The sequence below is a fragment of the Canis lupus genome, chromosome 18 (genome assembly GCF_011100685.1).
Source record: "Canis lupus familiaris isolate Mischka breed German Shepherd chromosome 18, alternate assembly UU_Cfam_GSD_1.0, whole genome shotgun sequence".
Lineage (NCBI taxonomy): Eukaryota > Metazoa > Chordata > Mammalia > Carnivora > Canidae > Canis > Canis lupus.
The window spans coordinates 14,642,647-14,670,606 of NC_049239.1; the positions used below are offsets into that span (position 1 = coordinate 14,642,647).

General features: G+C 38.7%; 1 protein-coding gene and 1 long non-coding RNA gene across 6 annotated transcripts in view; one reads left to right on the forward strand and one right to left on the reverse strand.

Annotated features, from left to right (window-relative positions):
* Positions 1–2,961, reverse strand: part of LOC111090896 — a 149,058-nt gene extending 146,097 nt beyond the window's left edge. For 2 of the 4 annotated variants that reach the window (XR_005373180.1, XR_005373178.1), the window contains exon 1: positions 2,373–2,526. This is a non-coding gene — a long non-coding RNA (uncharacterized LOC111090896). Of the gene's footprint in view, positions 1–2,372; positions 2,527–2,762 lie in introns of those variants that run through there. The other 2 variants (XR_005373179.1, XR_005373177.1) reach the window with 2 other exon arrangements.
* Positions 1,872–27,030, forward strand: SYPL1 (synaptophysin like 1). 2 transcript variants are annotated; one of them, XM_038562719.1, is made up of 5 exons: positions 1,872–2,142; positions 17,316–17,437; positions 18,909–19,116; positions 23,745–23,933; positions 25,582–27,030. In XM_038562719.1, the coding sequence occupies exons 1-5, from the start codon at positions 2,074–2,076 to the stop codon at positions 25,714–25,716; spliced, it is 723 nt and encodes a 240-aa protein (XP_038418647.1). In that variant the 5' UTR covers positions 1,872–2,073; the 3' UTR covers positions 25,717–27,030. The 2 variants fall into 2 exon arrangements, with proteins under 2 accessions (XP_038418647.1, XP_038418648.1); XM_038562720.1 differs by lacking the exon at positions 1,872–2,142 and adding an exon at positions 2,887–3,004.
* Positions 27,031–27,960: the final 930 nt, after the last annotated feature.

Genomic DNA, 27,960 nt, shown 5'->3' on the forward strand with positions numbered 1-27,960 from the left:
AGCAATGCTAAGCCATCCGTAACTGAAGTGACCTGCAGTATTCACTCCTGCCTTGTGTGGCCCGTGAAATCCTGTGAACTGGTCCTGACAAGTGACCGGATACTTTTCTTCTGCTCACCTTAAGCGGTCTCTATCTTTTCAAAACTAGTGGCACATAGCACATACTCAGGGAAGAGAATTTCTTAAAGTTTAAGGTACAAACTCTAGCACTAGAGGTTTTCTGGTGAGAAACAACTGTGCCTCCCACTGTTGGCTGTGAACGAGAAGCAGGAGAGAAAGCAAGGAGGGGCAGAAAAGAGGAAACACAAAATCAAGCTTCTCAGAAGCTGAGAAAGGGTCTGGCCAATTCGAATTTCTTAGACCTTCAAAAAAGTGAAAAACGGATGCCAAACATGGGTTGCTAAACCACAGTATAGTTTAGATTTTTAAAGTTAATAAGTAAAATTGCAAAGTGAACAGCATTCTGATCTGGCAGCATGTATGGCTCATTCATAAATGTCAAGAGCCTGACGTTGCATCTTTGAGACTATGGATCCCAAGGCCAAAATAGCACTAAGTACCCACAATGCACTCCCAGGCCTCAACAAAACGGAAATAAAAGTTTGGAAAAGTGGACCAAAGAGAATGCAAAGAGTAGAGCAGCAAGAAAGCCAGTAAGGACATCACTACCTTGGAGCTCCCATAAACCCAATGCCAGGAGAAAAGGTCCAGAAACAGAATAGAAAGGAAAAAAAGGAGCAGCGGAAACTTATAATGGCCTCAGATGCACTTTAAAAGATGTTCTGGGGATTGGGGATCCCTGGGTGGCTCAGTGGTTGAGCGTCGCCTTCAGCCCAGGGCATGAGCCTGGAATCCCAGGATCGAGTCCCGCGTCGGGCTCCCTGCACGGAGCCTGCTTCTCCCTCTGCCTGTGTGTCTGCCTCTCTCTCTCTCTCTCTCTGTCTCTCATGAATAAATAAAATCTTAAAAAAACAAAAACCTAAAAAAATAAAAGATGTTGGGTAACAGCTGCCAGACCGTCCTAGAGAAACGGCAACGGCAAGGAACCGAATTCCCAGGCCCGTGCCTGAGAGCTGGCAGCGGGGTCCCGTTGTGCTCGAGGGAGGTCCTCCTTGTCTGCTAGGCGTCCCACCCGCGGCAAGGGGCCGCCCTTCCAGCCGGCCAGGAACCTCCAGGGTCCTGGGGGGCCGCTAAGGGCAGCTCAGCATGAGGGGGTGGGCGCCCCCCACGCCGAACCAGCGGCGTCCGCGGAGACACCGGAGGCCCCGGGGCGGGGGCGCGCCCGCCCGGCTGGGAGCTGGGGGAGGCGGGGGGCTACTATCCGCTCAGGGCTTCCCATTCGGTGGACATCCCTTCCCCCCCGACTCCAAATGATAATTTTGCAAAACGCTCAATGTCTCTAAGAACGGTTGATGAACCACGCCTCCGCGCTGTTCCGCAGCAGCTGTCCAACATGCTACTCAGAAGGCCCGGAACGGCGGCGGGGAGCGCGGCTCGGTCCACAGACCCTCCGCAAGCTCCCCCACGAGCTGGGAACCGCGGAGGGACGCGCGGCCCCGGGAGGCGGGAGGCGGGAGGCGGGAGGCGGGAGGCGGGAGGCGGGCGGGCCGCGAGCGAGGGGCGGCGCGTACTGCGCAGCTGCGGGGTGGGCGCGCACATGCGCAGAGGCCCCGGAGCGCCGGGGGCGGGGGCGGGGCGGGGCGGGGCGGGGGCGGGCCGGGGCGGGGCGGGGCGTCAGGGCGCGGGCGCGGCGCACGCAGCATGGCGTCCAACATCTACTTGTTTCGCCAGCGGATCAGCCGGTTCGGCCAGGTGCGGCCCGGGGAGGCGCCGCCCCTTCCCGCCCCTGCCCGCCCCTCGCCCTCCGCGGCCGCCCCTCGGCGTCCCCGCCTGAGCGCCTCGGCCGGCGGCTCAACCGCCCCGCCCCGCCCCGCCCCGCCCCGCGGCGTCCCGGGCCCGCCTCCCAGGGCTCGCGGCGCTCGGCCTTGGTCGCGGCCCGGCTGCTCGGCGTCGTCGGTCCCGTCCTCGTCCGCCGCGCGGCCCTGACTCTCTGTCTCCCTCCTTCCTCAGAGGATGTCCTCCTTCCAGCTCAACGTCAGCCCGCTCAAGGAGCCGCTGGGCTTCATCAAGGTCCTCGAGTGGGTGAGTGCAGCCCGCGCCGGCGAGGCCTGGCCCCGCGCCCCGCCGCGCCCTCCAGCCCGGGCGGGCCGCTGCCCTCGGCGGGGAGGCCGGGGCCCGGGGCGGCGGCGGCGGCGGCGGCGGGAGCGGGAGCCGGAGCCCACCCGGGTCAGGCCGAGGCCGAGGCCGCCCCCCCACCCCCAGGGCGGAGGCCGCGGCCCGCGCCAGGCCGCCCCCCCCGCGCCGAAGCTCACCTCCGGGCGCCGCCGGGGCCGCGGGAGCTCTCGGCCCTCCCGGCTGCACGCCCGCCCGCAAGGCGGCAGAGGCGTCCCCGGCGGCCCAACCGAAACCCGGGCCGCAGTCGCGCTCCGGGGCCGCGCGGCGCCGCCTCCTCCCAGGGGTCTGCCGGGCGCTCCGCTCTCAGTTTGCTCCTGAGAGGCCTCCCAGTTTAAAAAAAAAAAAAAAAAAAGGGATAAAAATAGACTGTGGGTCGGGCGAGCAGGACCGGGGGGGGGGGGGGGGACACTTCTACAGAACGCGCCTGGCCCGTCCGGTGCTCAGACGCGGGCCGGGAACCGCCGTCCAGCCTGTTGGGTTTCCCGCGACCGCCTGCAGCCCGGTCGGTAACGTCGGAGGAGACTTACTAATACGACCTTGGCCGCGGTGAGTCGGTGGCTTGGAGGAGCCGGCGGATGCACCAGGCGCGGCACATTTGCCTCGGATTTCGCGGCCCAGCACAGGTTTCAGGGCTGATTTTTTTTTTTTCAGGCCGGGATTAACCGGCAGCTGGCATCTGTCCACTGTGCGGGCGAGTTGCTTTTATGGCCGGCAACACTGACATCCGTAGCTCTTTTAACCTTAGGTTTTAGGCATCAAGTGGCGAAGGGTAAGAACTTCCAATTTCCTGTGTTAAATAACCCCACTGAGAGTGTGATGGGGTTTTTTGTTTTTGTTTCTAAGTAGCACAGAAACTCGGATTCCCTCCTGGGTACTCAAGCTGATTTTCAAAGAAAGGTTCCTACCATTCCCCCAAAGTTTTACTTGCCTTCTGAAAACTGAAACAGTGCTGATTTCACACAAACGTCTACTTTAAAGACACCTGCACATATATGTATTTTACACACACATACACTTTTAGGGTTCTGTAAACCCAGATTCAGATAAAAAGAAAAATTGAGTGTGTAAAAATTTGAAATTGCAGGAGGAAAATCATGTTTAGTTAGGCTTATCAAATACAAAGGTTAAGAGAAAGCCTTTTTTTTTTTTTTAAGATTTTATTTATTTATTCATGAGAGACACAGAGAGAAAGAGGCAAAGACACAGGCAGAGGGAGAAGCAGGCTCCATGCCGGGAGCCCGTCGCGGGACTCGATCTTGGGACTCCAGGATCACGCCCTGGGCTGAACGCAGGCGCTCAACTACTACTGAGTAGACCCCCAGGGATCCCAAGAGAAAGTCTTGTTGAGGGTTATAATTAAAGTTTTCACTTAATAAATGAGGCAGTTGTTAGGTTTGTGCTTATGTTATTTGTCAGTCTTTTTAAAAAAGAGAACATTGACATGACTTTTTTCCTTAATATTTTAAAACATCAGTGATAGATTCATTAGTGATCACAGGTCTGACGTATTTTGAAAAATACCCTGTTCTAAGCTCTTTAAAGAAACACTACTTTCGGTTTGAACAGCATAGTAGTACACAAGAGAACCTGATAAGTACTTTAATGAAAATATAGGCAAAGTATAGTAGGTGAAAGAGGAGAAGTCATTTGCTTGGAGGAACTAGGGGGTATTTCATACATGAAAGAACACTTGAAGGAGGAGTATTTGTTCACTTGGGGAGGATGTGGGAGTGGCTCTCCAGGCAAAAGGAAACTTAAGCTCAGTGGTGTGAAAAGTTGAAGCAGCATAGCCTGGTTGAAAACTTAAAAGTAGTTGGGGTTGGTTTAAACTTCTGGGAAGGAGGGTATAGCCTGAGATGATCCTGAAAGGTTTCATAGGGCTAACAGAAGAGCTAGGAGTTTATCCTGTGGAACGATCTTAATCCTGTGAGGTTAACCTTTGATAACCTGGGTCCTTTCTTTAGGAAAACGTGTATTTTCAGGGTACAGGATTTGGAGTTGTTTATCGGGTACTTTCTACTTAAGCCCAGAATTCCTACCATTTGAAGTTGGAACTCATTTAAGTGTTTTAAGCAAGTGAATATTATAATTAGGTTTCCTTTTTAGAAATTTTTATTTTGTCAGTAGTGTAGAGGATGGATTAGAAAGGTCATAATTGAAAGAAGGGAGATCTGTTGCCAGAGAAATTGTGAGGGCCTAAAGTTAATTGCAGTGGAAATAGAGGAGGTTTGGAAATTAGAATGTATTTGGAGGTTGAAGAGGGGACAGATTGGTAGTGGTACCTTTGTCCAAGATACATCGCTAAGAATCAGATTTTTGGTTGAAGATCAGTTTTAGATGTATTAATTTTGTGGTCTCTAAGTCATATAAAGGAGGTATTCTTTAGGCAGTTAGCTATATGGAGTTTAATTTTTAAAAAGGCAAGAATAGGCTGGAGATTCAGCAGATACCTACCAGCACGAAGGAGAAGAAATAGTTAAGAAGATGGAGAAAATAATTAATAGTTAAGAAGATGGAGAAAAGTAACATCTTAGCATCACTATTAGAATTTCAAGAAATTCAACAATATCAGGAGGTGCAAGAGAGATTAAGTAAGTAAAATAGGGACTAAAATGTGAACTAAAATGTGAACCTTGGTTTTGGCGATCCAGAGGCTGTTGGTGGCTTTATTAAAGCAGTGTCCGTAAATTCAGAAACCAGATGGTAATAGGCCAAATGGATGTGTGGTAAGAAAGTGAGAATGGTGAGAGTAAACCACTATTTGACCTTGAAGGTAGGAGGGATTTTGTGGTAACCGAGTTTAAGGACGGGAAAGACTGCATGTGTTTGTGGACTTGAGAGAAGAAATTATGAATAGAACTGTTGTAGGTTAAAAACAGAGCGAGAGGGGATGAATGATAAAACAAGGTTCTAGAGAAGGGGCCATTGTAAGAATTTTTTTTTTTTAAGATTTTATTTATTTATTCATGAGAGACACAGAGAGAGAGAGAGAGAGAGAGAGAGAGAGAGAGGCAGAAACACAGGCAGAGGCAGAAGCAGGCTCCATGCAGGGACATGGGTCTCCAGGATCACACCCCGGGCTGCAGGCGGCGCTAAACCGCTGTGCCACCAGGGCTGCCCCATCGTAAGAATTTTTAAATCTGTTTTTGTTTTTGTTTTTGTTTTTTTTTTAATTAATTCATTTATTTTTTTTTAAGATTTTATTTATTTATTCATGATAGTCACACAGAGAGAGAGAGAGAGAGAGAGAGACATAGGCAGAGGGAGAAGCAGGCTCCATGCAGGGAGCCCGACATGGGATTTGATACCGGGTCTCCAGGATCGTGCCCTGGGCCAAAGGCAGGTGCTAAACCGCTGCGCCACCCAGGGATCCCTAAATCTGTTTTGAATAAGTTGTTCAAGTTTCCTAAAGCATTGATTGAGATGTGGCGGGTTACTTCTAAAAACAGTCAATAAATAAGTTTATAAACAAATCTAAAATCTAGGTAATGGCTGCTTACCATTTATATAACGGAAAAAAGAATTCCCTCAAAAAAAAAAAAAAAAAAGAATTCCCTCAATCAGCTTATCTCTAGCAAGGTTCTAGAATATGTTAGACTAAGATACAATCTGATGATATGTAAATTTCGATGCCCAGTAAATAATTAATAACAATAAAAATATAATCACCGGAGCAGAAACTTTGGGACTTTGCTTCTAAACTGCAGCCACCATGTTGTATTCCTTCTCTTTTTCCTTTTTTAAAAGATTTTTATTTATTTGTTCATGAGAGACACAGAGAGAGACAGAGAGAGAGAGGCAGAGACACAGGCAGAGGGACAAGCAGGCTCCATGCAGGGAGCCTGAAGTGGGACTCAATCCTGGGTCTCCAGGATCAGGCAGTGGCCGAAGGCAGGTGCTAAACTGCTGAGCCACCTGGGCTTCCCTCTTCCTTTTTTTTTACTCTACTCCTGGCACCTCACTCTTTGTGTAATAAGTACTCAGTAAAGGTTGAGTTTTTGTTACACTTCTATGGGAATAGCAGTACTTCGTAAGGCTGCTGGAATGATTGAGTTAATATTTAATTATGTGAATGATTATAATGTACTTGAATAATTCTTAGTAGGTTCTTCAGGACGGAGATGCTGTGTTTCTAGGAAGACTAGACCCAGACAATGGATAGACTTGAGCCCCATATGTCTAACAAACATATCTCCTAGTCCTTCAAGATTACTCAATTCTCTATCACATGTTTTAAACTTTAAAAATGATACATTGTGTGTATTTCACTTGTCTGCAAGTTTTGATAGGCCTTTAGGAGCCTATCAAGGTGACAATATAAAATTTAGGTAGGAATAAATGACCCATGTATACAAGCAGAACATAGAAGTAAAAGTCAAAGATTAATTTCATCAAAACAGCTTTTTTTTTTAAGTATTTAAGATTTCGCTGGTAAATTTTAACTTGGTTTTTATATTTAGTCAGATATCTCTAATATTTAGATAAAAGCTTTTCATTGAAGTGATTTTATATTTTTAAAATATTAAACACTGTTTTGGACTTTCTTGCTGCTATCTTGCATGGGGGGATGCTGAACAAATATTTAGCACTTAAAGAATCTAAGCATATGCTTTGGGGAGTATATAAGGAATTACGCACTAAGTTGAACTTTAGAATTATTAACCATCTCTGAATATTTTTGTCTGTCCTGGTCAAATGTATTCTCAGTATTAACATATTTATTGAATATACATATATGTGCCAGGGCTTTATCTGTATTTTCTCATTTAATCCTCTAGCAACCTGTGAAGGTTGTTATCTCCATGTTAGAGAGATGCGGTAACTTATCCATTATGGTCACTACATCCAGGACTCTAACACTCTGTTCTTAGTCATTTTGATAACTTACCTTTGCATTTCTAATTGGTCTTTTGATAAATTAATAAATAGATTACCAAAAATTGCAGGCTTAGAAAACAAAAGCCTAATGTATCTCAAGTGATTTTTTTTCCTTGTTTGTTAGGTGCATGTTTATAATAAGATCTTACGAGTTAAAAACGAGTAGGATATTCTTGATTCTTTTATTAAGTTTGAATGTTTTTCTGATTTTATACTTGCAATTAATGAGCAAATGCAAAAGACGACATTTGAGAACATTACTTTGGGGCAGATTATTATCCAAGAAAATTAGTGTGAAAAAAAAAGTAAGAAAATCTTTAATTCTTTGGGTATTGCATATATCAATTTGTTTAAACAACAAACTTTCAAATATACACAATAGTCTATATAAAATACCTCATATTTAGTCATCTCAAGTAACTTATAAAATTTTTGCAATCAGGAGCAATGTTTTATCCTAATTTTGTGGTTCAAAAACAGCACAGAAGAGCACCCAAAAAAAAAAAAAGAGCACCCTAGAAAATTCAAATTGTATTCCACAATATGAGGGACGGGGCAAATATAGACTGATGGTTTTCATCCATTTGCTTAATTTTTACATTTTTAGGCTATCAGTCTGTAGATCTTTTTAGGAAACTTACCTTTCTCTCAGCCTTGCTATTTGCATATGCTCCCCCCTCGACCCCCACAATGAAGACGGAAAAGGATTTCAAATAGCATTTTATGCCCACGAGGACCCTCCGGACTTGAAGCTTGTTAATAGATTTACAGACTCACCCCTTGGCCTTTTGTTTTCTGTTTCTTCTACTTGATTCTTGATTATATACCTTGAACACTCTTACCAGGTAGATCTGATGTCATTTTCATAGATAACATATATATATATAAGTACTTTGAGAACACACAGACATATATACACACTCACCCCACACATAAATAGCAATCTCTGATAAAATATAAAAGAGGAAATTAAGATAACAGCAGTATCTTAATACAGTGGTTCTCAAACACGTTGGTCTCAGAACCCCTTTATGCTCTTAAATATTGAGGACCTCAAAGAGCTCTTGTTTATGTGGGTTGTATCAATTGATATTTGCCACATCAGAAATTTAAGCAGAAGCTTTTAAGGGAATACTTATTTATTTTAAAACCATAATTATTCACTTAAAAGCTTGAATTGCACCAATGCAACAAATGCTACCAGTTTTCCTTTAACTAAAAGGCTCACTTCATTCATTTTTGAGAAAAATATCTGCCAGATATCCATGTCTGAATAACTGGGTTTTGTTTTTTTTGTTTTTTTGGGGGGGGCTTTTTTGTCTATTACTAATTCTTTCAAGTAAAAATGGTGTTTCATGAAAAAAAGAAATAGTTCAGCATATAACTCAGTTATTTTAGATGCTTTCCCTGGAGACAACCATGTGTGCGGTTAAAGTGTTTGCACATCCTGTTTCTTCATCATGCAGAATATTAAGAAGACTCAAGGGTCAGGATTTAATAAAAATCGTAATTTTCACTGCTTCAACAAAGACATTCTTAAGTAAAACTGGCTTTTTTTTTTTTTTTTAACAGAGAGTGCATGGCAGTGAAATAACTTTGATGCTATTGCTTATTCTTACTAAAGCCCAATAGTTTCACCCACAAATGCTTTTGCTCAAATAGTGCAAATGTCAACACAATGTAAAAGGCTAATAATGTCTTAGTAATATGAAAATATTTTTGACCTCTTGAACCTTCTGAAGAGTCTTGGGTACTCCCAACACACCACAGACCACATGTGAAGAATTGCTGTTCTAATACAGTAAATTGGAGACCAGAAATGAAACAGAAAATATGGGTGGAAGAGGGACTGTTCATGATCTGGGAAATAAATCTGGAAAAAAGCTTTGACCTATGGTCTGGATTTATGACTAAGTAGAGCCAAGTACTTCAACAAGTGGAAAGAGAGATACTATAGCCTTCTAAGACCTGAATCAGCTTACCTTTTAGCTTGAGATCTGAATTTGTGAACATTTGAATATTCTCATATGTTGGTAGTTTGGGCATACCATCATAAGATGTGGTATTTGCAGCCAGGTAGAAGTGACTGTAAAAGTACTAGACGGGTATAGAAAAAGAGGAAAAAAGCAAACTCAATTTGATTGAGCCTACATCAGATATCCTAAAACACTTGAAAAAAAAACTCATTTTCACTTAAAAGGTCAAAATCAGTGGCACAAATACACTTAAGGACAGCCAGCCAGATCAACAATTAAGATATGTATTTACTTCAAAAACATAAAAGTACGACAGTCTGAAATGATTTAAAATAAATATATTTAAGTTCCTCAGAGATTTCTAGTTCCATATTCAATAGCCTGACAATTATTTAAGGATAAAGGCAGCATAAAGATGCTTTCAATAGGGGCATCTGGCTGGCTCAGTAGAGTATGCAGCTCTTGATCTTTGGTGGTGTGAGTTCAAGCCCCACATTGGACATAGAGATTACTTTGAAATAAAATTTTAAAAAAAGATATCTTCAATGTAGAATAGTTAAAGAGTTATCAAAAAAATTTATGTTTACTTCAGCAGGAACTCAAGTTTACTTTGTATGATCCATATTCTTAGGGGTTATGGAACCGGTACTAGCATGCTGACAAGCAGAGGGAGATCATAGAAGAATGAAATGGAAGCCTTTTGTAACAGACTTCACTGCCCAGTACATAGCGGGAATAAAGTGAAATAGCATCAGTAACAAAACATTTTTTAAAATGAATGTCTTTAGTAAACACGTAAGGGCTTTAACTCATAAAAATCAGTACCTTGGAGGACGCCTGGGTGGCTCAGCGGTTAAGCATCTGCCTTTGACTCAGAACGTGATCCCGAAATTGAGTCCCACCTCAGGCTTCCTGCATGGAGCCTGCTTCTCCCTCTGCCTGTGTCTCTGCTTCTCTCTCTGTGTGTGTCTCATGAATAAGTAAATAAAATCTTTAAAAAAAAAAAAAATCAGTACCTTGACTCTAGACATCTAATCTTACTGATTATAAAGGCAGACATGCCGTGATAGTTCATTTTCAGCACTGATTCTTTGATTTAGTAAAAGAGCATTCATTTGATTTTGTGTATAAATACTCATACACGGTATACTTTTTTTTAAAAAAAGATTTTATTTATTGTGGGATCCCTGGGTGGCTGCTTCTCCCTCTGCCTCTATGTGTCTCTCATGAATAAATAAATCTTTTTTTTTTTTTTTTAAAGATGGGAGAAGCAGGCTCCATGCAGGGAGCCCAATATGGGACTGGAGTCCGATGTGGAACTCAATCCTGGGACTCCAGGACCACGCCCTGAGCCAAAGGCAGGCGCTAAATCACTGAGCCATCCAGGGATCCCACAATATACTTTTAAGTCTATTTCTTTTTCTTTTAGATCTATTTTCTGTTAGATTTCATTTAGATCATTTTCTAGGCTAAACCTTGGGCAGAAAGTAGATGACATCAGATTAATGATGAAACCAAATAGCAATCAGGACACTGCAACTAGAAACTTGTAAAAGACACCCAAATTAAAGAGTAGCCAGTGCTAAGCTCTGAATACTAGTGTTCCCAATAGAAGCATCAGTGAGCTGAGCAGGCTCTAAAAATAGGATCAAGGACTGGGACTCTGGCTATAGGCTAAATAACTCATTGAAAATATCAGGGGTCTCTAAACTTTTTATCATGAATGCCTATCAGTAGAAAATTTTATGCATAGAGTCCCAATATGCAGCCATAACTTAGATGGATATTTTACTAGGTCAGTATCTTTTTTTTTTTTTTTTAAGTGGGTTTAACTAAGGACTTGAACTCATGACCCTGAGATCAAGACCTGAGCTGAGGTCAGGAGTCAAATGCTTAACTGGCTGAGCTACCCAGGCATCCCTCAATGTCAGTATGGTACAGCATTATTACATGATTGGGGTAAATTTCATATTTTTAAATCCTAAATTCAAATGCTTATCTGGCATATATATATATATACCATCATCTTGTGATCTGATTAAGTAAAATCTGTTTTTCCTTGGAATGTGGCTAATGAATATAGCTCATAAAGGGGGTTAATGCTTCTATTTTCTCTTTCGGACATGAGTTTTTGTATTATTAGTCTATAGTTTCCGTGAAGACATTTTTAAGCCATTGGTCTGTTTTGCGAAGGTTGGTTTGGTTAAAACTAGATAACTTATTCATTCCATCAACTCACTTAGCCAGGCATACTCACATTGCAGTACATGAACAGAATAAAAATAGGTGAAGGTATCCCTGTCCTTGCATGTTATGAAACTCCTCTTACCTTCGGGATACCCAGCATACTATACTGGCATGTGACACGGACCTACAGATCCAGCATGGGTTTCAGTGATCTATTGATTTCAGTAAAGCTTTCATTCCTTCTTTAAGTCTAAAAATAAATATAAATAGTTCAAATATTTACTCATATACCAATTAACTGACTATTGCAGTTTATTTTGGAGAATAGTGTAGAGAACCAAGCAGAGACGTTAACTCCAAAGTTACAAAATTAATGAGGGATCTGCCATGTGTCTAGCATCTTTGGCAACTTGAGGCTGTCATTATGAAATATGGAACCTTTTGACCTCAAGAGAAGCTTACTGTCCATCTTGTCCTGGATTCTTACAAGCTCTTCTACAGATAGAAGTTCATGTTAGCAGTTTTAGCCATTCTTCATGGAATAGAGAGGAATGGGAAAATGAATTTCATAAGTGGTAAGGCAATATAAATCATACCAGTACTCGTTGTTTAGACTAGGAATACAAACTGAAGTGCACATAGGAACCACCCTCATAAAGTAAGTGAGTGAAACAAGCTGTTTGGAAGAAAAACAAGAGTATAAGCTCATTGATTGCTGGTAACTAACATGCATCCTGAGTATTGTTGAGACAGCCGAGAATGGCAACAGTCTGGAAAAAGCACATGCCCTGTCTTACGTGTCATCTGTCATTCAGTTCCACATGGTTGTTGCTTTATGGGAATATGGGCCTGATGCTGCCATATTTTTAGTTTCCCCACAGCAAGGAAAAGCAGGAAATCCAATTTTTTATGTGCAGTATGCTGGTATTAAAAGACAAACAACAAACTCCTATTTTTTATGGATTCTGGGAAGATCACACAAATATTATCTGGAGGCCAGGTTTCACCATGGGCTGCCAATATAGAATTTTGAATGTAAATCAAAATAGCAGTAGAATATAGGGAGAAGTAAGATAGTTGGATAATTTACCCTCAGGTTGTTTTGTATTTCATGTAATGAAATGTGTGTATCTTGTCCCTTTTATCCCATGAGATAAAGACCAGAATTACAAACATGACATTTATTTATACTTATAACAAAAAGGTAGCTTTGAAATGATGGTTATGTAAGACTTGAAATATGATTTTATTTGTAGATTATTGGAAATTGGGTTTTTTTTCTTTAAGCAGTTATTTAATGAGCATTTACTATGTGCCAGACCTTCTGCTGGATAGACACCGAAAATCCTGAGTAAGACCAAGTGCAGACATGACAGTCTGCCAAGGGACAGGGAAAGGCATTAGGCTTAAGAGCAATGAGCTTTAGTACAGTATGCCATTTATTTACTAATTTTTGTATTTAGTTAGAAACTAGTTTTTATTTTTGTTTTGGGTTTTGTTTTTAAATAAGGCAAGACACAAGAAAAATGGCTATAGTAGAGTTAATGAACCCAAGTCTGTGGCCGCCCAGGGGACAGAATAGTTCTACCATAAGAAGCTGCGTAGGGCCTTTAAGATGAGCTTGTCAGAGAACAGCTTTGGAGTGGGACAGTTCCCTGACAGAAGACACAAATACACTGAAACCATAAATACATGATAAGTTTCAGGGGGCAGTAGTATTACAGAGTGACAGTCGTACAGTATCTGGCAGGAAGTACAGTGCATATAAATCTAGAAGGATAAGATTGAGGGTACATCAGCCATGCCTGTTAGGCCAAGTTAAGAAGTTTGGGCTTTTGTCTTTTTGTAAATTTAGTTCTGGAAAGTCATTGAGGAAATCCCTTTAAACAAGGGAGTAACATGACCAGATCTTCATTTCAGATCAGTGTGACATCACTGTAAAGCACCTGTCCAACAGAAACAGAATGCAAACTACAAATGCAAGCCACATAATAATTTTAAGTGTTTACTGGCCACACTAAAAAGGTGAATAGAAACAGGTGAAATTAATTTTAATAATGTATTTTATTTATAAATCCAAATATTGTTTCAACAAGTAATCAATATAAACGATTTATTATCAATGAGATATTTTACATTTTGTGTACTACATCTTTCTAATTCATTGTCTAATTTACAGTTAAAGCTATCTTAATTTAGGCAAGCCATTTTTTATTTTAGACAGAGAGCAGGCACAGGGATGGTGGTAGAGGTTGCAGAGGGAGAGGGAGAGAATCCCAAGTAGACTCCCCAGTGAGCACTGAGCACAGAACCCTGGAACCCTACACAGGATTCAGTCTCACAACCCTGAGTTCATGACCTGAGCCAAAATCAAGAGTCTGAAACATAAAACTTACACCACTGAGCCACCCAGGAATCCCTAACCAAAGGTTTTAAAAGAATGACATCAGGAACGCCTGGGTGGCTCAGTGATTGAGGTCTGCCTTTGGCTCAGGTCATGATCTGGGGGTCCCTGGGATGGTGTCCCCACATCAGGCTCCCTACGGGGAGCCTGTTCTCCCTCTGCCTATGTCTCTGCCTCTCTATTTGTGTCTCTCATGAATAAATAAAATCTTCTAAAAAAAAAAATGACAGGCAAAATGCCAAAGAATGAAAGCTTAGGCAACTTTTTTTCCCCCCACTCAGCGTTAGGTTTCTAGGATTCATTCATATTGACATGGGCAGTTGTAGTTCATATATCTTTATTACTATTAAACTTCCCATTGTAAGTGTATACTATCCATTTTCCTGGTGCTCCCACTTTTTCTGTGTTTTGATACTATAAACCATGTCACTGAACATGCTTATGCATGTTCTGTAGTACACATGGGTAAGAATTGCTCTTAGATCTATGTACTAGGAGATATTAATCCTTTGTGACATTATTGCAAATATTTTCACCTAGTTTGTAGCTTGTTTTATATTAAAAAGCTGACTTTTCATTTCAAAAGTTCTTTTTCTGTAGTTGAATTTAACAATCTTTTATGGTTAGTATGTTTGATTTTTAATCTTAAGAATTTTTTCCTTTACGGACACAGATTCCTTTTATCATCTTAAAATTTTTTTTTTTTTTTCAATCTTAAAATTTTTTAAAGACTCATATTTTACATTTGTCTTTAGCCTATCTGGACCATTTATTGAAGTCCTTTTTTGTATTTGTTATTATTGCTACATAATAAATTACCCCAAACTTAACACATAAAAAAGCAGACATTTCTTATTTCAGCTAATATGGGTCAGAAATCTGGGAGACGCTTAGCCTGGAGAAGTTTCAGCCCAGAGTCTCTCAGTTCGCAGTGAAGCTGTTGACTGGAATGGAGTCATCTCTAGTGCCCAGCTTACTCACATGGCCATTGGGAAGCCTCAGATGATACACTTCCAGGCTCACTCATGTGGTTGCTGATAGTCTGTGGTTCCTCATCACAAGAGTATCTCTATAAGTTGCCTAAGTCTCCTCTCAACCTGGCAGCTGGCTTCCCCCTTAGCCAGTGATTCAAGAGAGAAAAGAAGACAAATTGTAGTCTCTTTATCACCTAGTCTCAGAAAGAATGTTCAACTCATTCTGTCATATTCAATTTACTAGAAGCAAGTTACTATGTCCAGTCCACACTTAAAGGGAAGAAAATTAATCTTTCCTCCTGAGGGGAGGAGTATCAGAGTTTGTGGACATATCTTTAAAACCACCACACTTCTTTCCTTGGTGATCTACAAGGCCAGCTTTGTTAGATGGAATTTATCTAGTCACACACAGGTCTCTTTCGGACTCCTCATTGTTCCGTTGGTTAAATTTGAGTATCCGGTTTTCTTTTTCTAATCCTAAATGGATATGTGCCCAGTTTTCTGGCCTTGTGTTTTCATTCTTTATTCATGAACATTTATGGGTAGAGAGTATCCATTCTCTTTAACTGAAGATTCCAAACTATGTACTGCATATCATCTCAGACTCTTCATACCTGTAACCAGATTCCTTCTATGTCTTTACAGGGAAAAAAAAATCTCTTGATAGTAATTATCCTGGTTATGGCCTGATTCAAGGCCTAATACTAATCCATGAGAGGCATTATATCAGTGTTTAACAGTATGGGCTTTGATACCAGACCTGCACTGAATTTTATCTATTTGGTAGATGAATAACCTTGAGCAAAACAAAGCCTCCCTGCCTTTGAGTTTATATTCTTTTTTTCTTTTTAAGATTTTATTTATTTATTCATGAAAGACACACACACACACACACACACACACACACACACAGAGGCAGAGACACAGGCTGAGGAAGAAGCAGGCTCCATGCAGGGAGCCCGATGTGGGACTCGATCCCGGGTCTCCAGGATCAGGTCCTGGGCTGAAGGTGGCGCTAAACCGCTGAGCCACCCAGGCTGCCTTGAGTTTATATTCTAGTGAAAAATGGACAAATACTTAAATATTAACAGGTAGTGATAAATACAATGGTGGAAAAATAGAGCAGCATGAATAAAGAAAGAAGGTACTGTGGATTGGAGCATTATTATTTGATATAGTGTGGTTAGGAAAGGCCTCTCTGATAAAGTCCTTCTGCATTAAAATTCTCTACCACTGAGCTATACCCCCATGATAAAGTCCTTTTGGAACAGGGAGCGGTGAAGTAGGAAGTGAACCATGTATTCCAGGCAGAGAGAGTAGCCAGTGCTAAGCTCTGAGAAGTTTACCTTCTTATCTTCAAGGAATAGCAAGGAGACTTTTATGCAAAGAGATTCGACAAGGGTAAAAGTAGCAATGTGTAAGCAGAATTATTAAAGGAAGAAAGGATCTTGTAGACCATTATATGAACTTTGATTTTTATTCAGGAGAACTCAGAAGCCACTGGGGAATTTTGAGTGGAGGATATAATGTTTTCTGCCTCGTATTTTTAAAATATCACCCTGGTTGATATATTGACAGTAGACTGAAGGAGGGACAAAGACAGGAGCAGCATTATTTAGAAGGCTTTTAGAGTATAATTCAAACGAGGTCGTTCAGCTCAGGATGTTGTGATGGTGATGATCAGATTCGAAATATGCTTTTTAAATAAAGCTATCAGAATTTGCTGAAGGATTAAGCTTTTGGCTACTGCACCATATTTGGGGTTTTTTTTGTTTTGTAGAAAATTTAGAAGTTACAAATAGAAAAAGAAATTCTTTATTTTCTGTTTAGAGATGACCACTGTTAAAATTTTGATATATAATGTTTTTGTAGTGTGTATAATATCCATAGGTGTAGACACATGCACAATGTATGTGTAAAATAACATTTAAGTAAACTCTACCCCCAACATAGGGCTCGAACTCACAACCCAGAGATCAAGAGTCACATGCTCTACCAACTGAGCCAGCTAGACCTCATAAACAAACTATATGTAACAAATATTTTTCACTGTCATTAAATATTGCCCAACATTTCAATGACTGTATAATATTCTATCCTGTGAATGAATTACAGTTTATTTGATTCCATATCAACATTTAGGATGCTTAGGATTTAATGCATATACAGCATTTAACGGAACATTGCATTCTTTTAAGCATATGCACAATCAGGAAGACAAATTTCCAAGTACTCGAGAACTGAAATACTGAAATATTAAAAAATGAGGTCCTGCAGACTCATGAAATAGCATCTCCTCTTTGCTTATCAGTCTCGGCTTAACAGTTACCTCCAAATCACCCCTTTTGATTTTGATACTAATAAATAACACTTTGTCTGAATTTCATACTAATATTTGGTAGGCACACTGGAGTATGACCAGAAGAATTGTTATATGAGCTGGTAAACTATCTTCTCTATTATACTTAGGGGAAAAGAAAATAATTTATTGACCATTGAAAATGAGTTTTTTAAGTATTTATCACCATCTACATTAATTTTGTAATTAAGAATTTCTAGAATGTTAATGAGCCAGATTTTAGTAATATATTTAGGCTTTAATGACTCATGTTTTGAATACAGTAATGCTTCTTCCCCATTTTTTGGTCTCATTTTGTATAGATTGCTTCTATCTTTGCTTTTGCCACCTGTGGAGGTTTTAAGGGCAAAACAGAAATTCAAGTGACTTGCCCTTCACTTACTGAAAATAAAACAATTACAGCTGCTTTTGCTTATCCATTCAGGTAAGAGATTTATTTGTTTGTTTTGTGGTTAAAAACTTTTTACTTTCGTACTGACTCGATAACATTTCCAGCAATTTATTATCCTGGGGGATAGAAAATTTTAAATTGCACACATGCTCATTTTTAAGTGCTAATCATTGCTTCTCAAACTGTGGTACATGGACCAATGCCTGTCTGCAAACTGTGTTCCTGGCCTGTAATGAATTAAGTAAAGAAAATGAGAATAAGCATTTAGAAACTTTTTATTCTGTCATCCCACGGTGGATTGAAAATTTAAACTCAAAACAGAGACTGCTCGGGATCCCTGGGTGGCGCAGCGGTTTGGCGCCTGCCTTTGGCCCAGGGCGTGATCCTGGAGACCCGGGATCGAATCCCACATCAGGCTCCCGGTGCATGGAGCCTGCTTCTCCCTCTGCCTATGTCTCTGCCTCTCTCTCTCTCTCTCTCTCTCTCTCTCTCTGACTCTCATAAATAAATAAAAAAATAAAAATTAAAAAAAAAAAAAGAGAGACTGCTCCATTACCTTAGCGTGAGAAGCCATGATGTATGTAGAAGCAAACATAGCTTAAGAAAATTGAAATTTCGCATGTATTATTTATAATTACTAAATAATAGCATCCCTATATAGTTTTAAGGCATATATTTATATAAAGTGAGGAGTTTCTGTGTTTATTTTCTTACTCAAACTAAAATGAGTATTTTGTGATTTCTGTTTAACTTCAGTGTTGATCGAATATGTCCTGTGTTTAAGCCATGGTGTAAATCATCTTACACTTAATACTTACCTGACCTCTCTAGGACTAGAAATTTCTCTACACTGAGTTGGAAATATTACCTCTTAAGGTTGTTTTGATGATTAAATAACACCTTACGCTAAAAATATGTCAGATAGCAGGGCTTTGGTTATGAATCCTTGCCTGTCCATTTGCTAGCCCTTCTCTTATAAAGTTCCTAATGAGGAGATTTTATGACATATTTAGTGATAGATCCTTTTGAATTTATAGATAAGGAAATTTAAAAACAATCTAAACTTAGCAGCTAATTAATCTAGGGTTAAAATGTGAAATCATAATTGGCTCTCCTGGTGCTAGTCACACATAATCTGGCTCCTAGAATGGAATAGCATGTCTCAAATTGCAAACTATTTTGTATCACCTCTCTTAATCTGCTGAATTTTTATTGCAGGAAAATAGTATAAGGGTGTGAAAGTGTTTAATGCAGTCTATATTCAGTCTATCATAAACCAATTAATTACGAGGCATAATTTATAATTTATGTACATTTCTTAGGAAATTTTTAATTTAAATATTTGAATTTTCCCCCAAAGGAAAATGTCTGTAATATATTTTGGGAGTGGTTTTTTTTTTTTTTTTTTGAAATGTCATTTCAGTATTCTACTTATGGATTTCTATCCCTATTGGGAAAGTCCAAGTAATTCACAAATTTATTTGAGCTTTTTTTTTTTTAACAGGTTGAATGAAGCATCATTTCTAGCACATCCAGATGTAAATGTGTGTGACGTAAATTGGAAAAGCTATGTCCTTATTGGAGATTACTCTTCTTCCGCACAATTCTATGTCACATTTGCAGTCTTTGTCTTCCTGTACTGCATCGCTGCTCTTTTGCTCTATGTTGGTTATACGAGCCTGTATCGGGATAGTCGAAAACTTCCCATGATTGTAAGTAAACTATTTTTATACAAAAATCATTTGTATAAAGATATTATATTTGGAGTTAAATACAGATTTTCTTACACTGGAAATGAAAATTCTTGGCATGAATCAGTTCAACATATTTTGATCTGTTTACCGTGAAGTTGAGCTTTCTCTCATTGTCACGTTGAACCTAATTCTTTGAGCCTATTTTCAACACTTTCTGTGTACTCTAGGGAATATAGAAGTCTGTTTGTTTCTAAGTCTTATTTTAACCTGGAAGGATCTCAAATATATAGAGCATATTAGGTTGCAAGTAGAGAAAGTAAGTAGAAATTAATGCCTTTGATTTGAGGAATTGCTGACCATACTAGTAGTCTCATGATGGTGTTCCTACTTCTTATGTTTCTTCTCTTTTCTCAAAGGCCCCCTTTATTGCCTCTACGATGTTTTATTGAGCTTAATAGTCAATATCGGAAATCAGCAAACTATGGCCCACAAGCCAAATCTAACTCGCTGCCATTTTTTTTAACGAAGTTTTCTTTATAGCACAGCCATACCCGAACATTTCCATACTATTACTGCTTTCATGTTACAGTAGCAGAGTTAATTAAGTAGTTGTAAGAGAGACCAAACATATGTATTGTCTGGCCCATTTCAGGAAAGTTTGCTGACTCCTGGTCTGTATTCCTAAATTCCTTAAATTAAAATCTGACCCAGTTAATTCTGTAAAAATTAGAGAATTCGCACTAATGGTATTCATGAGCTAATTTTGAATCTTGGAGATGTCAACAAAGGATTTGGATTTGAAGTCCTAACACCTTCCTTGGCTTCAGAGTCTTCTGAGCTAGAAATAAAAATAATCTCTGAGATTTAGGTAGTAAAATCTCTCCTCTGGATTATTGGTGCAAATGCAGAGATAAGCCGTGGTTTTAATCCAGAGGTCCACAACAAAAGAATAACTACAAAGTCAGTATTAGTGTTATTGACTTAAAGGGAGAAGAGAGGTGCTTTTGAGATACTGGTCATTTATATCTTTAGAAAACACTCCTCAGTTAATTACTTGTGAAGTTAAAGCGAAGGCTATTTGAGTATGAAGAAATTATTAAATAAGATAACAGTTTATTGTTTATTTTTAATTTTTGCTGCCTGGATCATAAGAATGCAAATGGTAAGTAGAGAATAAAACAGTCTGTTATAATTCTTATTTATTTCATTTCTTATATCTGAGAAGAGATTCTTAAAGCTGACATTTTCATAAAATATTTTCTTGGACATCTTTCAGAAAGATATCAACTATTTAAATTTGCAGTGTTTAATCAAGAGAAATTACATATTAAGAATATGTAACTTCTGGAGACTTTCCAAGACTTACTTAAAAAGGAACTGTGGGAGTGCCTGTGGCTCAGTCAGCTAAGCATCCAACTCTTTTTTTTTTTTTTCTTTTTCAAAGATTTTACTTATTTATTCATGAGAGACACAGAGAGGCAGAGACACAGGCAGAAGGAGAAGCAGGCTCCCTAAGAAGAGCCTGATGTGAGACTCTATCCCAGGACCCTGGGATCATACCCTGAGCAAAGGCAAATGTTCAGCCACTGAGCCACCCAGGTGTCCCTAAGCATCCAACTTTTTTTTTTTTTTTTAATTTTTACTTATTTATGATAGTCACAGAGAGAGAGAGAGAGAGGCAGAGACATAGGCAGAGGGAGAAGCAGGCTCCATGCACCGGGAGCCCGACGTGGGATTCGATCCCAGGTCTCCAGGATCACGCCCTGGGCCAAAGGCAGGCGCCAAACCGCTGCACCACCCAGGGATCCCAGCATCCAACTTTTGATCTGAGCTCAGGTCTTGATCTCAGGGTCATGAGTCCAAGCCTTGTATTGGAGAGGAGTTCAAGCCCCCCATGGAGCATACTGAAAAAAAAAAAAAAACTATGGTAATCATATAGATATTATATTTTGTTAAAGAACTTTATAATTTAAATACTAGACGAAGACATTTCTTGCCATTTTGTCATTAATCCCAACAGACTTTTAAGTTAACTCTAGCAGTGAACCTTTTTTGTTTAGTGCACTTTTACAAATCACACTTTCTAAGGCAGCATCCAAGTCTATTTTTGTAGAGAGTTTCTCTATTAAAACTATAAAACTGTAACTAGGTGCATCATTCAGAAAGTCAAAAGACAGTTTCCATCTCAAGAGTGATCAATTGATGGTCATAGAGAGATAATCTAGAACTAGCCCTTTAAATGTTTTTTTGTTGTTATTGATATAATATATAAAGGATGCTTCGTGTCTGTAAAAATTCAAGCTTCTAAATTAAATTTTGAATTCTTCTTTTAATTTAACCATATAAATGTAAAAAAAAATTTCTTGAGATAGCCAAGTTTAAAATCTAGCCAAATATGACATTGATTTTTTTTTTTTTTTTAAGTACTCTTTGTTAATGAGGACATGCCTTTTTGGCAATGTACTCAGTTCTCTACTAAGATATTTCTAAGAGCATTTCAATTGTGGTATTTAAAATCAACTTCCATTTTTAAGCGAACGTAGCAATATTTTTTTGGTGTTAAAAGCAGGAGCTTAAGGGCCATGTGGAAAATCAGAAATAACAAAAGAACAAGACTAAACAAAGATAAAGTATCCCAAATCCTAAATATCTGCTGTGAAACAGATCCCAATTTATGGGTGGGACCAAGGCTGCTAGGATGCCGCAAGCAGCTATGGTTGTGCGTTGCAGAACTGCATCCTAAAAACACAGTCCTCTCAGTAGGTAGGAGAGAGATGATCTTCAGAGGCTCTCATTCCCCCCACCTCCTCTCACCCTAAGGTTACTTTGTGCATCATTTTCAGAAAAGTTACCTGCTTTTGAAATACAAGAATGTCATGCCAGCAGCAAAGTAGACTTAAGGAACATAATCAGAAAAACATCAGTGTGCTTTTTAATTAGGAATCTGGAAGGAAGAAACCTGGAAATTAAAAGGATTTGACATAGATTAGTCAAAGCTACGAACTTTAACCCAGAGAGAACTTAAGGTGTGATAACCTTGTACTATTTATCAGTTCTCTGAAAAGCATTGTGTTCCTAGCAAGTGATTAGAAAATGTCTACCCTCAACAAAAGTACAGTTGAGTGTGGAAGCAGAAAGAAGAATACTCCCATGCCGCAAAAATTTCCTGTCCTTTTTTCTTTGATTTACATTTTTTAATTTTTTTATTTACATTTTTTTAAAAGAAGACCAGGAGCCGTGAAAAGCTCAAATGCAAAATGCAAACTTTGTAAAATTAGTCACTGTTTTTGGTTCTCAAATCACAAGGCATTTATTCATTGTCATCTTGACCTGGTGAGCAAGCTATATATAGTAGTTTCTATATGTCATAAGTGATTACTGGTGTTTGGTCTAAATAAATGATTAAAAAGTAATTAAAAAACAATCAGATTGATTTGGTGGGAGGAGGGAATACTGATAAGCTCCAAAACCCATTTGTGAGCCTGCAGAGATTTTTGCTGCAGATGTGTAAGAAATCGTAGCTTTGGATGTACCTGAATGCTGAGAATATATAATATTAAAAGATACAAATTTTACATTATTCCCACTTTGGTGGTTAATTTAAAGGAAAACCAAACAAGGTGGGACTTAACACTTTATATCATACGAATGCATTCTTGAAAGTCTTACTTAGATTTTTGTAACCAATACTGGTTAACAAAATTTTAGTTCCCCAGCAGAATAGATTGAGTAAAGAGAATACACTTTTTTCTTTCATCATCTTACTCAGTAAGAAACTTATCCAGAATATTTAAAACTTTAGTCCTATTCTTGGAAATATAATAAGTAGCAAAGACTAGAATAGAAAACTACTAGTCAGAAGATGCCTTGAGAGATTATTATTTTTTTTATCTGCAATATAATGAGTATTCTTAAAATTTTAGGGTCATGAATTTTAAGAGAAGCAACTCATCCTGGATGCATGCTTTTTACCATTTAATTATCCAGATCATTGGCAACCAGATTTTTTTTTTAAGTTTTTTATTTTAGTTCCAATCATGGGGGATTAAACTGAAATTACAGTTTTGCCAAAATAGTAGGAGAGAGCAAGAGAAGGTAAGGGAGTTGAGTGTGTGCAAGGGGTTGTAATAAAGGACTTTAGAATAGAAATTAAGGAGGAAATGAAATCATGAGTGAGGTAGAGAGGAAGAATGTGATAAAATCAGATTGTATGTCTCAGTGGGGTCATAGGAGTTTTGAAGTTGGGGTGCCCAGAGGAGAGGGAGCTGGAAAGAGAAGTGATCTTGGGAAAGTTGGGGGGGGGGTAGTGAAACTGGGATGATGAGGGAATATAGTTATTGGTGATAACAGGGAGTGAGGTGTAATCCTGCAATGGATGGTTGTGGTGAGGGCTACATGAAACTGATTCCTAGTGTCAAAATCTTAGACTCCAAAGTAGATGATTAAGTCTTGTTCACCGCCGAAACTGTGCTAGTAAACAGCAATGTGTACAATGCTGAGTGTGGCTTTTCTTACAAGGTATGTCATGTAGGCCATTTCTCAATACCACAGAGTTCAGTGAGATCTCAGTTCCTCCATCATGAATTTGAAATGTAGTAGTTTTAAATTAACTCTTCATTATTAACTCATACTTATTTTTGCTTTAGGACTTTGTTGTTACTCTTGTTGCTGCTTTTCTGTGGTTGGTGAGCACTTCAGCCTGGGCTAAAGCTCTTACAGATATTAAAATAGCTACTGGTCATGGTATTGTCAAGGAACTTCAGCCTTGTAATCATCAAGGAGTGATGTGTTATTTTGGCTCCGTGACTAGTATGGGATCCCTAAATGTATCTGTGGTATGTATGCAGTATTTATAAATATTTTATCATCACTTAGAAAAACTTTACTAGTGATAGAAGAAAGCAATAGTTTTTAATAAATTTCTGAATGAATATATTGTTTTCATTTTTTGCTAAGCTATCAGAAACCTAGCTACCAGATAGCCTTTACCTTTATAAGAGTGAAGAAAAATGTCAGAAAAATTATTACTTGTTAACCGGTTTGGACAAGATCGTGATTGATTCTTTCTTCTCATTAAAATTGACTAGGCAAGACTTTCAGCTGAAAGGCACTAATAGTAGTCACTAACATTTGTAAAGACTATGTGTCAGGCATTGTGCTAAGGGCATTACATTACACTCATCTTGTTTAACTTATCCAGTAACCCTAAAAGGAATGTGGGAGGTAGTAGTATTACCTTCATCTTTACAGCTGGGGAAAAAATGTAGCTTGTGCTTTAATTTGCTCAAAGTAACACAGCTAGTAAGTTGACAAGCCAAGGTGTGGGCTAGATATGACTTAAGGCCCATTCTCTAGTTTGACAGGCTTTGGGTCTTTGAAAGTAGTACTTTTATGGTTTCTTAAATGATCTAAAAAGAATTGGTATATATAAATTTAAATTATATTTAGTCTGTTTTACCAAAGTACAGGTAAGTGTATTACTAAATACATTATTAATATACTGCACGTATTATGTTTAAGGAAGTCTTCGGTCTTCTCAAGAAAGTATTTTTCTGGGGGATGAGGTCAATACTGCCTTGTAAAGCAATTTGGCCAGATTTTTCTGTTATAGCTTTGTGATTTAAAAGTCTTTTTGTAAAATAAATAAATAGATAAATAAGTAAGTAAGTAAGCTTTTTTGTGCATTTATGTTGACCACAATCAGAGATGGACAATTTCAGAAATGTTTTTGTATGCAAATATGCAAAAAATGTAAAGCATTTGGTCTTCAATAATATGCTACTCTTAAGCTCTTTATCCCAGTCTTAAATCATAAGCCACAATTGTTCTTATATTTGGAGGAAAAAAATGATAAAAGGGTAGCTTCAGTTTATTCATCTCTGAGACTTTGATCTTGTCAGATTTGTGACTGGAAGCCTAATTTCTTTTATGTTGACTAATGTAGAATGTGATGTAAAGTTCTTTGTGTGACCCCCATTCTCTTCTGCCTGTAGCTGTTGGAGTAGGAGAGATAAATAGTAGTGGAGAAAGAAGGGAAACAGGAAAGGATAACCAGGGACAGTTTATAACCATTAAGATGGAGGCAAGTGAAAGCCCCCAGAGAAGGAAGCATGGATTCCTGTTCCTCTTCACCTGAAAGCAATAAAGTCTAATTACAAAGTAATAGGATTTTACTTATTTTTCTCAAATGTAATCCCATCTTTTTGGTAATGTTGAGATGCAAAGATTAAGATTTCTTTTAGTCATAATTTTATATGTTAAAGATGTAGAGATTTTAGCTTTATTTCATTGGTAATAAGTTATTATATATACAGATGTAACATTGACATGGAAAGTCTTCTTTTTTTATTCTACTTTATAGGTAGTTTAAACTTTAAATGAAATAATGGTTTACTGCCTAGAAATGTTAATTTAAAGGAAAACGAAGATGGGTATAAATTTTTAAGTAGATTAGATTTTCATGTTTACTTTTATCTTCCTTAGATCTTTGGCTTTCTGAATATGATACTTTGGGGAGGAAATGCATGGTTTGTATACAAGGAGACCAGTTTACACAGTCCATCAAATACTTCTGCTTCCCACGGCCAAGGAGGTATTCCACCTCCTTCTGGAATATAATTATAAAGGGAGAAATACACTGTATGAAATATGTGACTATTCTATGACCTGTTGCCAACATCTTGAGAAGCATTATTTGTTTCTAATAAAAGTAATGGCTTTTTCAATAAATTGGTGGGTTTAAAATTTTGCTGCTTTTTTATATAAAGCCTGTGCCTTTCCTAGAAATTTAAGATGTAAATGTATTCTCACATGTAAATTTGAAAATTCAGGGGTCTATTATGAGATGATACACATTTTTAAATGACTGGTTATTTCTTTACTAAGTTGTTTGCCTTCCAAAGTGTTTACACCTGAAGCCTTAACATATATCTTCACTCAGAAAAGAGTTACATTTTCATATAATAATAGGAAGAAAATCTCTATTTGGAATATACACTACTGTAAGTTTGTACAGATCATATACCTAAGACCTGTCTTTGTTTAAGAAAGCCTTGATTATATAAATCATATTTAGGAAAACATATTTAGTTCAGAATTTGTATCTGAACATTGTTTATATGTTATGAAAAAATTTTAATTGCAAAGACTGGCTGTATGTTTTATTTCTGTTTTTCTAAGTGACCTACAGTACTTAATAGGTGTGCTAAAATTGTTTTGGGAACGGGGTTTGGAAATTTCTAATAGATGTATAGTTAATTTAGTGATTCTGTCGCATGAGGTGTAAGCTTCCATTATGCTGGTTGTTTAACAGACTTGCTGTATAAGTAGAAAGAACTTGGTTCAACTAGATATTTTGATATGTACGGGCATTACTCTTAGTGGTATTTGTTGTCCTTTGTTGCTCATCCTATGTAAGTGCAGGCTGAGACCTAGTCTCCTTGTAAGTGGAATAAAATAAGCCACCTGTTTTTGCAAACCCTTTCATAGGGTTAAAAAAATTAAGATTGCCTTTTACTTTGGAAACATTTAATATTTAGATTCAATGAAGTTGCTATTTTGAGTGTAGTATTGATATTGTGAAAATAAATGGAATTTGGATTTCATGTTTCTTGATGTTCATTCTTATTTCACCAAATGGATGATTAAGGAATTATGCATCATAAACAGGAATTTAAGTGAGCTGTATTATGGGTGCACTGTCTTTACACACACTTTTGGGTATATTCTGAATACAGGGATTACTCATATTTTGCTTCCTAATCTTTTTGTTGTACAGGGCCAGATTTCTTGTTCTTACCACGTGATTGTTTATATGTGAAGCACATCTTGCTGTTGCCTTATTTTTTGTTGCTTTTGTTCATGACAAGAATTGTCAATATGAGAATGTATATCTTTTATGCAACAAACTTAATAAAGAAGTTAAAAGAAAGAGTCCACTGATTGTTATATTACAAAGAAACCTTCATCTTAAAGGCAGAAGCAATGCAAAATGGAATTGATTTCCAAAGTAGGAAATAGAATATCCTAATAGTTTTATTTAAATGTTCCTCAAGAAATAAAAGAGACAAAAAGTGCTTTGGAGACCCTGGTTCTATCCTTCTTTCTTTCAGTCTTGTTTTTAAAATACTTATTTGTAAAATTCAGGTTAAGCTTTCCTGATAAACTTTTCTCACTGACTGCCCAGTAGGCAGCAAAGTCTTATTTGTGAGTGTATTCTCTGGAACCAAACTGCCTGAATTTGAATCTTGCCTTCACCATGTGCTAGCTATTAACTTTAGGCAGATTACTTACCCTCCGTGTGTTCCAATTTGCTTATCTGAAAGAAAAATGGGAATAAGTACTGACCTCAAAGAGTGTTCTTGAGTTAAGTTAGTAAATGTAAGGTTCTTAGAACAATATTCAGCAGTAAGTACTTTATAAACATTGGCTGCAATTACTAACTTTTGGTGGCATCTAATACAAAGACTTTTAACCTGGAGTCTGAGGTTAGAGCTGGAGAGGGGAATGTGGTCTTGAGCAGAAAGGCAAGGTAAGCTTCAGGATTACATAGATCTCCCTTAAGATTCCTCAAAGAATCCTGGATATTCCAGCATTTAATTTTCTGTTGGTCCGTGGTTGTACATAAAGTTAATGACCTTGAAAGTTAATAGCTATTGAGATTACAGCACATCCAGGAAGGAGTCCATTCTGTTGCTTTTTCACTTTCCAATTTTGCTTCTGATTTTGAGTCCACATCACAGGGTTAAGCAATTTATAGGATAATTTCCAGGACAGAAGTAACAAAAGCTTTGGAGTGCCTGGCTGGCTCGGTCAGTGGGACGTGTGACTCTTGATCTTGGGGTTGTGAGTTGGAACCCCCCC

Coding starts and splice junctions, on each gene's coding strand:
- SYPL1 (XM_038562719.1), top strand. CDS start 2,074: ATGTCCTCCTTCCAGCTCAACGTCAGCCCGCTCAAGGAGCCGCTGGGC. Junction 17,438..18,908: donor GCTTTTGCTTATCCATTCAG/GTAAGAGATTTA, acceptor TTTTTTTAACAG/GTTGAATGAAGCATCATTTC. Junction 23,934..25,581: donor GATCCCTAAATGTATCTGTG/GTATGTATGCAG, acceptor TATCTTCCTTAG/ATCTTTGGCTTTCTGAATAT.